Source organism: Nerophis lumbriciformis, linkage group LG01 (assembly GCF_033978685.3).
Source record: "Nerophis lumbriciformis linkage group LG01, RoL_Nlum_v2.1, whole genome shotgun sequence".
NCBI classification, from domain to species: domain Eukaryota; kingdom Metazoa; phylum Chordata; class Actinopteri; order Syngnathiformes; family Syngnathidae; genus Nerophis; species Nerophis lumbriciformis.
The window spans coordinates 72,737,501-72,749,869 of record NC_084548.2 but is presented as its reverse complement, the minus strand read 5'-3'; the positions used below and the strand labels follow the sequence as shown (position 1 = coordinate 72,749,869).

Genomic DNA, 12,369 nt, shown 5'->3' with positions numbered 1-12,369 from the left:
ATTTGACAGTAGTTCACTGCCCTATTTAAGGATTTACTGCAAATACGCGAGACAAAGATCCTCTATATGACAGGAGAATTCTACTGTTTTTAGGAATCTGCTGCAAAAGCACTGGTCAAAGATCCTCTATATGTCAGGAATGTTCTGCTGGTTTAAGGAACCTGCTGCAAGAACACATGTCAAAGATATTCTATATGACAGGCATGTTCTGCTGTTTTTAGGAATCTGCGGCAAAATCACTGTCAAAGATCCTCTATATGACAGGAACATTCTGCTGTTTTTAGGAATCTGCTGGAAAAAAAACTACTCGTCAAATTTGACAGTAGTTCACTGCCCTGTTTAAGGATTTACTGCAAATACGCGAGACAAAGATCCTCTATATGACAGGAGAATTCTACTGTTTTTAAGAATCTGCTGCAAAAGCACTTGTCAAAGATCTTCTATATGTCAGGAATGTTCTGTTGTTTTAAGGAATCTGCTGCAAGAACACATGTCAAAGATCCTCTATATGACAGGAATGTTCTGCTGTTTTTAGGAATCTGCGGCAAAAACACGGTCAAAGATCCTCTATATGACAGGAACATTCTGCTGTTTTTAGGAATCTGCTGGGGAAAAAAAACTACTCGTCAAATTTGACAGTAGTTCACTGCCCTATTTAAGGATTTACTGCAAATACGCGAGACAAAGATCCTCTATATGACAGGAGAATTCTACTGTTTTTAGGAATCTGCTGCAAAAGCACTTGTCAAAGATCCTCTATATGTCAGGAATGTTCTGTTGTTTTAAGGAATCTGCTGCAAGAACACTGTCAAAGATCCTCTATATGTCAGGAATGTTCTGTTGTTTTTAGGAATCTGCGGCAAAAACACGGTCAAAGATCCTCTATATGACAGGAACATTCTGCTGTTTTTAGGAATCTGCTGGAAAAAACAACTACTTGTCAAATTTGACAGTAGTTCACTGCCCTATTTAAGGATTTACTGCAAATACGCGAGACAAAGATCCTCTATGTGTCAGGAATGTTCTGCTGTTTTTAGGAATCTGCTGCAAGAACGCTTGTCAAAAATCCTCTATGTGTCAGGAATGTTCTGCTGGTTTAAGGAATCTGTTGCAAAAACACAACACCTGTCAAAGATCCTCTATATGTCAGGAATGTTCTGTTGTTTTAAGGAATCTGCTGCAAGAACACATGTCAAAGATCCTCTATTATCAGGAATGTTTTGCTGTTTTTAGGAATATGCGGCAAAAACACTGTCAAAGATCCTCTATATGACAGGAACATTCCGCTGTTTTTAGGAATCTGCTGGGGGGGGAAAACTACTCGTCAAATTTGACAGTAGTTCACTGCCCTATTTAAGGATTTACTGCAAATACGCGAGACAAAGATCCTCTATATGACAGGAGAATTCTACTGTTTTTAGGAATCTGCTACAAAAGCACTGGTCAAAGATCCTCTATATGTCAGGAATGTTCTGCTGGTTTAAGGAATCTGCTGCAAGAACACTGTCAAAGATCCTCTATATGTCAGGAATGTTCTGTTGTTTTTAGGAATCTGCGGCAAAAACACGGTCAAAGATCCTCTATATGACAGGAACATTCTGCTGTTTTTAGGAATCTGCTGGAAAAAACAACTACTTGTCAAATTTGACAGTAGTTCACTGCCCTATTTAAGGATTTACTGCAAATACGCGAGACAAAGATCCTCTATGTGTCAGGAATGTTCTGCTGGTTTAAGGAATCTGCTGCAAAAACACTGGTCAAAGATCCTCTATATGTCAGGAATGTTCTGCTGTTTTTAGGAATCTGCTGCAAGAACACTTGTCAAAAATCCTCTATGTGTCAGGAATGTTCTGCTGGTTTAAGGAATCTGTTGCAAAAACACAACACCTGTCAAAGATCCTCTATATGTCAGGAATGTTCTGTTGTTTTAAGGAATCTGCTGCAAGAACACATGTCAAAGATCCTCTATTATCAGGAATGTTTTGCTGTTTTTAGGAATCTGCGGCAAAAACACTGTCAAAGATCCTCTATATGACAGGAACATTCCGCTGTTTTTAGGAATCTGCGGGGGGGGAAACTACTCGTCAAATTTGACAGTAGTTCACTGCCCTATTTAAGGATTTACTGCAAATACGCGAGACAAAGATCCTCTATATGACAGGAGAATTCTACTGTTTTTAGGAATCTGCTGCAAGAACACTGGTCAAAGATCCTCTATATGACAGGAGAATTCTACTGTTTTTAGGAATCTGCTGCAAGAACACTGGTCAAAGATCCTCTATACTGTATGTCAGGAATGTTCTGCTGGTTTAAGGAATCTGCTGCAAGAACACAACACCTGTCAAAGATCCTCTATATGTCAGGAATGTTCTGTTGTTTTAAGGAATCTGCTGCAAGAACACATGTCAAAGATCCTCTATATGACAGGAATGTTCTGCTGTTTTTAAGAATCTGCTGCAAAAACACGGTCAAAGATCCTCTATATGACATTAACATTCTGCTGTTTTTAGGAATCTGCTGGGGAAAAAAACTACTCGTCAAATTTGACAGTAGTTCACTGCCCTATTTAAGGATTTACTGCAAATACGCGAGACAAAGATCCTCTATATGACAGGAGAATTCTACTGTTTTTAGGAATCTGCTGCAAAAGCACTTGTCAAAGATCCTCTATATGTCAGGGATGTTCTGCTGGTTTAAGGAATCTGCTGCAAGAACACTGGTCAAAGATCCTCTATATGTCAGGAATGTTCTGCTGGTTTAAGGAATCTGCTGCAAGAACACTTGTCAAAGATCCTCTATATGTCAGGGATGTTCTGCTGGTTTAAGGAATCTGCTGCAAGAACACTTGTCAAAGATCCTCTATTATCAGGAATTTTTTGCTGTTTTAGGCACCTGCTGCAAAAACACTAGTCAAATATCCTCTATATAACAGGAACACTCCGCAGTTTTTAGGAATCGGCTTAAAAATGAAGTCAAATTTGACTGGAGCGCACTGATTTACAGCAAATGTCACAACCTAACATTGAATAAACGTCGTAAAAAGAATGTTGTTTCAATGTTGTATTTGTGTTGTAGAATATTGGTACAATAAAAACAATTTTGGTCCCAGTACAGAACCTTGGGGTACTCCATGTGTTATAATCTTTTTATGTGAATCTACATCAGGGGTGCTCATTACGTCGATCGCGATCTACCGGTCGATCTCGGAGGGTGTGTCAGTCGATCACCAGCCAGGCATTAAAAAAATAGTCCTAAAAATGAGCGATCATAAATCTTCACTATGACGTCACTTTCGTCACTTGATTGACATTCACGGCACCCGAGGGTCTTCTGAGATGACGCTGGCTGCTGCCAGCTCATTAAAATGACCGACTGGAAGGCGAGAAACACTTTATTTCAACAGACTCTGGCGCCGTACCTGTCGTCAAAACTCCAAAGACCGACTGCACAGTTGCGCTAACAAAATAAGAGTCTCAGAAAGCTGGCGTGCACAAGCTAGCAAGCTACGGAGTTTGCCGACAATGTATTTCTTGTAAAGTGTATACAAAGGAGTACGGAAGCTGGACAAATAAGTTGCCAAAAACCAACCACTTTCATGTGGTATTGGACAGAAAGGAGGACTTTTTTCTCCTCCATTCGAAAATGCGGACGTTATCATCACTACTGTCTGATTCCTATCAATGCAAGTCATCACAATCAGGTAATACACCAACTTATATTCTTGTCTTCATGAAAGAAAGGAATCTATATGTGTTAAACATGCTTGTATTATCTTTAACCACCTTTAACTTATTAACAATATTAACTATATGTGTTAAACATGCTTGCATTATCTTTAAACACCTTTAACTTATTAACAATATTAACTATATGTGTTAAACATGCTTGTATTATCTTTAACCACCTTTAACTTATTAACAATATTAACTATATGTGTTAAACATGCTTGCATTATCTTTAAACACCTTTAACTTATTAACAATATTAACTATATGTGTTAAACATGCTTGTATTATCTTTAAACACCTTTAACTTGTTAACAATATTAACTATATGTGTTAAACATGCTTGTATTATCATTAAACACCTTTAAGTTGTTAAGAATATTAACTATATGTATTAAACATTCTTGTATTATCATTAAACACCTTTAACTTGTTAACAATATTAACTATATGTGTTAAACATGTTTGCATTATCTTTAAACACCTTTAATTTATTAACAATATTAACTATATGTGTTAAACATGCTTGCATTATCATTAAACACCTTTAACTTGTTAACAAAAACATATATTTCATAAATAAGTAAATATAAATTATATATATGAATGAGGTAGATCCCCACGACTTGATCAATTGAAAAGTAGCTCGCCTGCAGAAAAGGTGTGAGCACCCCTGATCTACACATACTTGCCAACTGCTGCTCCCTAATTTCCGTTCCGCATTTTCCAGCACACCTTCAACACATCCACAGGTCTGTGAATTCTCACGCAGTTGCTTTTAGCTGCTGGCATTACACGACAGGCTCTTCTCACTCTTTCCTGTGTCTCCCTCTCACAGACAGCAAGCGCACCTTCTTACACACGTCACATACTGTCACGTCATACGTCACATACGTATACGTCCTCCCCGAGCAGAGAGGTAGCAGCATGGCTAACGTTAGCTGTGATGCTGGCGCAGCCGTGCGAGCTACGCTCCCTCTAAGGTGCTCGCCTGTGCAATTGCGCACCGTTTAAGCGTCCTCTGCGCATAGCAAATCTATGCCACGCACAAAATCAAATAAAAAAATAAGCGCATAACAATTTTCGACACACAGACACGACAGAGAAAACAGTTTTCGTCATCATTGTTCAAATATTGTGACATCTGTCGAGACGCTTATCTCCATTCGGTGCCACACGTCCACACCATCAAAATGCCCAGGCAAAAATTTCCACATCAACACCGTATGAAAAAAATTATTTTTTTAGTTGTGATTTCCTTCTCTGCATGAAAGTTTAAAAGTAGCATATATTAATGCAGTATGAAGAAGAATGTTTTAATGTAGACATGCAAGCCTTGAAAGAACATTTTGAAAATCAAGACTACATTTCCTGCAAATGGGTGCATTTCTACCCTATATTTTAACTTTAGATTTATTCTCATATCAAACTCTTTTGGCTGTCTTTTTGACACTTACATCCGGCGCCCCCCTCCACACCCTGGATTATAAATAATGTAAATAATCCAATGTGATTATCTTGTGTGATGACATGATAGTATATATCTGATAGTATATATCTGTATCATGAATCAATTTAAGTGGACCCCGACTTAAACAAGTTAAACTTATTGGGGTGTTACCATTTAGTGGTCAATTGTATGGAATATGTACTTCACTGTGCAACCTACTAATAAAAGTCTCAATCAATCAATCAAAACACATAGAATCATCATACTGTTGTGATTATATGCATCAAGTGTTCATTCAAGGCTAAGGCAAAATATCCAGATATATATCATGTATCGCAATACGGCCTTAAAATATCGCAATATTAAAAAAAGGCCATATCGCCCAGCCCTAGTTTCAATGATGCCATTTCTGTTTGTCATGTATAAGTTTGTCTATTTTGTGTTTATCCTTGAATAAACAGGTCAGTTTCTTGTTACCAACCATTGTGTATTATTCAAACTCCCCTAATTCAGCTGGCTAGTTGTTATCAAGAGTACTAAAACCCTTTTCAACATGATTCTGACAACTAAGTAGGCTAAATAACTTTAAACTTTAATACATGCTCGGATAGGCCAGTATCGGTATCGGATCGGAAATGCAAAAACAATATCGGTATCGGATCGGAAGTGCAAAAACCTGGATCGGGACATCCCTAGTCCCAGTACAGAACCTTGGGGTACTCCATGTGTTATAATCTTTTTATCTGAATCTACATTGTTCATATGCACATACTGTTCTCTGCCACCAAGATAGCTTTTCAACCAATCATGAGCAAGACCTCTGACACCATACCTCTGCATTTTGTTTCAAAGTAATGTGTGATGGATGGTGTCAAAGCTCCTTCTTATCAGAGGTGGGTAGTAACGCGCTACATTTACTCCGTTACATCTACTTGAGTAACTTTTGGGATAAATTGTACTTCTAAGAGTAGTTTTAATGCAACATACTTTTACTTTTACTTGAGTATATTTATAGAGAAGAAACGCTACTTTTACTCCGCTACTTTTATCTACATTCAGCTCGCTACTCGCTACTAATTTTTATCGATCTGTTAATGCACGCTTTGTTTGTTTTGGTCTGTCAGACAGACCTCCATAGTGCCTGCGTTTCAACAAATACAGTCACTGGTGACGTTCACTCCGTTCCACCAATCAGATGCAGTCACTGGTGACGTTGGACCAATCAAACAGAGCCAGGCGGTCACATGACCTGACTTAAACAAGTTGAAAAACGTATTCGGGTGTTACCATTTAGTGGTCAATTGTACGGAATATGTACTGTACTGTGCAATCTACTAATAAAAGTTCCAATCAATCAATCAAAAGTGTGAAGGAAAAAAGACCCTTTTTTATTTCAACCGTTCATCCCGTCAAAAGCCTAAAGACTGACTGCACAGTTCCTGTCTTCACAATAAAAGTGCCGCTCCATCGCGCCTGCGCTTTCAAAATAAGAGTCTCCGAAAGCCAGCGCAAACAAGCGAGCAAGCTAGCAAGCGACGGAGTTTGCCGCCAATGTATTTCTTGTAAAGTGTATAAAAACGAATATGGAAGCTGGACAAATAAAAAGCCAAAAACCAACCACTTTCATGTGGTATTAGACAGAAAGGAGGAACTTTTTTTCTCCTCCATTTGAAAACGTGGACGTTATCATCACTACTGTCTGATTACAATCAATGCAAGTCATCAGAATCAGGTAATACACCAACTTATATTCTTGTCTTCATGAAACAAAGGAATCTATATGTGTTAAACATGCATGTATATTCATTAAAACACCTTTAACATGTAAACAAAAACGGCAAAATAAATAAATATAAATTATATACTGTATATATCAATGTATGTATATATATATATGTGTGTGTATATATATATACATATATATATATGTATATATATATACACAGAGGTGGGTAGAGTAGCCAGAAATTGTACTCAAGTAAGAGTACTGTTACTTTAGAGATTTATTACTCAAGTAAAAGTAAGGAGTAGTCACCCAAATATTTACTTGAGTAAAAGTAAAAAGTATGTTGTGAAAAAACTACTCAAGTACTGAGTAACTGATGAGTAACATACACACTCATATATATATATATATATATATATATATATATATATATATATATACATATACATTTATATATACAGTATATAATTTATATGTATTTATTTAGCTGTTTTTGTTTACATGTTAAAGGTGTTTTAATGAATATACATGCATGTTTAACACATATATATTCCTTTCTTTCATGAAAACAAGAATATAAGTTGGTGTATTACCTGATTCTGATGACTTGCGTTGATTGTAATCAGACAGTAGTGCTGATAACGTCCACGTTTTCAAATGGAGAAGAAAAAAAGTTCCTCCTTTCTGTCTAATACCACATGAAAGTGGTTGGTTTTTGCCATCTTATTTGTCCAGCTTCCATATTCGTTTTTATACACTTTACAAGAAATACATTGGCGGCAAACTCCGTAGCTTGCTAGCTTGTTTGCGCTGGCTTTCGGAGACTCTTATTTTGAAAGCGCAGGCGCGATGGAGCGGCACTTTTATTGTGAAGACAGGAACTGTGCAGTCAGTCTTTAGGCTTTTGACGGGGTGTACGGTTGAAATAAAAAAAAGGATCTTTTTTCCTTCACACTTTTGATTGATTGATTGAAACTTTTATTAGTAGATTGCACAGTACAGTATATATTCCGTACAATTGACCACTAAATGGTAACACCCGAATACGTTTTTCAACTTGTTTAAGTCAGGTCATGTGACCCCTGGCTCTGTTTGATTGGTCCAACGTCACCAGTGACTGCATCTGATTGGTGGAACGAAGTGAAACGTCACCAGTAAGGCAGGCACTACGAAGGTCTGTCTGACAGACCAAAACAAACAAAGCGTGCATTAACAGATCGATAAAAATTAGTAGCGAGTAGCGAGCTGAATGTAGATAAAAGTAGCGGAGTAAAAGTAGCGTTTCTTCTCTATAAATATACTCAAGTAAAAGTATGTTGCATTAAAACTACTCTTAGAAGTACAATTTATCCCAAAAGTTACTCAAGTAGATGTAACGGAGTAAATGTAGCGCGTTACTACCCACCTCTGTATATATATATATATATATATATATATATATATATATGTGTGTGTATATGTTACTCATCAGTTACTCAGTACTTGAGTAGCTTTTTCACAACATACTTTTTACTTTTACTCAAGTAAATATTTGGGTGACTACTCCTTACTTTTACTTGAGTAATAAATCTCTAAAGTAACAGTACTCTTACTTGAGTACAATTTCTGGCTACTCTACCCACCTCTGCTTCTTATCAATTACAGTGGTTACCTCCTCAACTACTTCCATCACTGCCATGGAAGTGGACCTGTCTGATCGAAAACCGTATTGGTGTTCATATACTCTTGCTTATGTTTTAATGGAGAATTGTGAATGATATGCAAGAGGAAAAAAAGTGCAGTTACCCAACTCTACATGCCCCTAAAGCTGACCAACACGCCGGATTGTAGTCAGCTGGAGGCGTGTCTTAATGAAATTAAACAATGGATGTCCGCTAACTTCTTGCAACTCAACGCCAAGAAAACGGAAATGCTGATTATCGGTCCTGCTAAACACCGACATTTATTTAATAATACCACCTTAACATTTGACAACCAAACAATTACACAAGGCGAATCAGTAAAGAATCTGGGTATTATCTTCCACCCAACTCTCTCCTTTGAGTCACACATTAAGAGTGTTACTAAAACGGCCTTCTTTCATCTCCGTAATATCGCTAAAATCCGTTCTATTTTATCCACTAGCGACGCTGAGATCATTATTCATGCGTTCGTTACGTCTCGTCTCGACTACTGTAACGTATTATTTTGGGGTCTCCCTATGTCTAGCATTAAAAGATTACAGTTGGTACAAAATGCGGCAGCTAGACTTTTGACAAAAACAAGAAAGTTTGATCATATTACGCCTATAATGTATATACCTTTATATCAGGCCCGGCCCTAACCAATCTGGCGCCCTAGGCAAGATTTTAGGTGGCGCCCCCCCACATCGGCAGTGAAGTGTATATACTCACAAGAAACCGAATAGCTTTGTCTTTAACCTTTTTTTTTTTTACTTACAACTATACCTAATATATAAAGGGGTGGAAAAGTGACTATTACCTGCAGGGCAAACATTAGCTAACCAGAAGGCAATAACAATGTAAACAAAAAACACCTGCTTAAAAGATCTAATACAAATGTCCCTGAGGAATGTAAGGTGGGAGTACTGTAATCACCTAACGTTACATTATTATTTTCCATAACAATTTAGCCCCCTCCACAATATTAACCCGACGTTAAAACAGAACTAGCTATTTATTGATTAGCAATCAGGGGGGGCGTAATGTTGTAACAAATAATATTTCTATTAAATAGGCTTTACTTTGCATTTTAATTAACGTGGGATTATTTTTTGTATTTAGAAATAATAGTACCAACTTTTTTTTCTTTTTTTTCTCCAACATTTGTGGAACTGGCGTGGCGCCCCCTGATGGCCGGCGCCCTTAGCATTTGCCTATACGGCCTATGCCACGGGCCGGCCCTGCTTTATATACATATATACATACCTATACTGGCTCACCTGCACTGGCATCCTGTGCACTTAAGATGTGACTTTAAGGTTTTACTACTTACGTATAAAATACTACACGGTCTAGCTCCGTCCTATCTTGCCGATTGCATTGTACCATATGTCCCGGCAAGAAATCTGCGTTCAAAGAACTCTGGCTTATTAGTGATTCCCAGAGCCCAAAAAAAGTCTGCGGGCTATAGAGCGTTTTCTATTGGGGCTCCAGTACTATGGAATGCCCTCCCGGTAACAATTAGAGATGCTACCTCAGTAGAAGCATTTACCGTATTTTCCGCACCATAAGCCGCCCTGGGTTATAAGCCGCGCCTTCAATGAACGGCATATTTCAAAACTTTGTCCACCTATAAGCCGCCCCGTGTTATAAGCCGCATCTAACTGCGCTAAAGGAATGTCAAAAAAACAGTCAGATAGGTCAGTCAAACTTTAATAATATATTAAAAACCAGCGTGATGTGGGCGCGCATGGAGTCGTATATCAACATGGACGGAGCTGCGTGAAAAAAGCCACCCGGCCTCTTCGCGTAAACTTACCTTAACCACTCGCTCATCTTTTCTTCATCCATCCATCCCTTCGAGTTAGCTTTTATGATGACGCCGGCTGGAAAGGTCTCTTTTGGCAAGGTCTTCCTTTTGAATATCACCATGGGTGGAAGTTTCTGGCCATTAGCATGGCAAGCTAGAACCACAGTGAAGGATGACTTCTCATTCCCTGTGGTGCGAATATTCACCGTACGTGCTCCCGTTGTATCCACAGTGCGGTTCACAGGAATATCAAAAGTCAGTGGAACCTCGTCCATGTTGATAATGTTCTCTGGCCGGATCTTTTTTTCAGCTATCTTGTTTTTACAATATGCACGGAAAGTAGCCAGCTTTTCTTGAAAGTCTTTAGGCAGTTGCTGTGAAATAGTAGTCCGTGTGCGGATGGAGAGATTGCGTCTTTTCATGAACCGGAAACCTGTCGCTTAGTCGGAGCCATTTTGTGGTCTTTACAGATGTAAACACACAAAGGAAATGAAACGTAATATCCGCGCGCTTCTTCTTCTTCTTCTACGCGGGCGGGTGGTTGCTTACAGTAGAAGAAGAAGCGCTTCCTGTTCTATGGGGGCGGGTGCTTACCTTGGCGGTTGCTTGCGTAGAAGAAGAAGCACTTCCTCTTCTACGGGGAAAAAAGATGGCGGCTGTTTACCGTAGTTGCGAGACCGAAACTTTATGAAAATGAATCTTAATATCAATCCATATATAAAGCGCACCGGGTTATAAGCCGCACTGTCAGCTTTTGAGTAAATTTGTGGTTTTTAGGTGCGGCTAATAGTGCGGAAAATACGGTAAGTCCCATCTTAAAACTCATTTGTATACTCTAGCCTTTAAATAGCCCCCCCTGTTAGACCAGTTGATCTGCCGTTTCTTTTCTTTTCTCCTCTGCTCCCCTCTTCCTTGTGGAGGGGGCGGGGGGGGCACAGGTCCGGTGGCCATGGATGCTGGCTGTCCAGAGTCGGGACCCGGAGGGGACCGCTCGCCTGTGCATCGGCTGGGAACATCTCTGCGCTGCTGACCCGTCTCCGCTCGGGATGGTGTCCTGCTGGCCCCACTATGGACTGGACTCTTACTATTATGTTGGATCCACTATGGAGTGGACTCTCACAATATTATGTCAGACCCACTCGACATCCATTGCTTTCGGTCTCCCCTAGAGGGGGGGGGGGGGTTACCCACATATGCGGTCCTCTCCAAGGTTTCTCATAGTCATTCACATCGACGTCCCACTGGGGTGAGTTTTTCCTTGCCCTTATGTGGGCTTTGTACCGAGGATGTCGTTGTGGCTTGTGCAGCCCTTTGAGACACTTGTGATTTAGGGCTATATAAATAAACATTGATTGATTGATTGATTGATAAAGAAATTTTTAAAAAAAGCTTTGATTTTGCATCATTTTTGAACGAACTTCCCTCACTTCTTCAACATTAAAAGCGCCCCCGGTCTTCGTCACAAGGTGAGTTACCTGCTCGTTGACGGTAAGCGGCGGGGCATCTCTGGCCGGAAGGTCCTGGGACTTCATGGCTCCCGAAGAAAATCCTCCAGTCACTGAAACAAATCATCATTTTGAATGGAAACAGTGGAAGGGCCAGTAAACATGATACATATTATAATAAACATGACCCTGTGTGTTGCACTTTGGCTGCAGAAGTGTGTGTGTGTGGACATTGTGTGTGTGTGTGTGTGTGAGGGGGGAGAGGAAGACACTGATGCAAACTAGAAACGCCTAAAAAATGAGATCCAAGATGATGACAGACATGCTGCTGCTGCCAAAACTTTGTCTTCATGGTCTCCACCGCCACAGCCTCGTCGGTCACTTTAGGACAGCCAGCATTATGTATCGCTCTCTCTTTATCATAAATATATAAATTATGCTAATTGAGCGCATTGCATATTAACCCAAACTCATTTCCTGTCGCGGTTCGGCTGCTGCAAGCAAAGGGGTACGAGTCGTCTTTTTTTCGACACACTTTAAAAAAAAAAAACA

At 39.3% G+C, this 12,369-nt stretch overlaps 1 protein-coding gene across 1 annotated transcript in view; it reads right to left on the bottom strand.

The window, feature by feature from the left end:
• pou6f1 (POU class 6 homeobox 1) overlaps positions 1–12,369 on the bottom strand; it is an 83,670-nt gene that overhangs the window by 71,091 nt on the left and 210 nt on the right. Inside the window, exon 2 of the mRNA XM_061972475.1 lies at positions 11,848–11,930. Within this exon, the coding sequence (XP_061828459.1) occupies positions 11,848–11,904 (57 nt within the window). The 5' untranslated portion in view covers positions 11,905–11,930. The remainder of the gene's footprint in view (positions 1–11,847; positions 11,931–12,369) is intronic.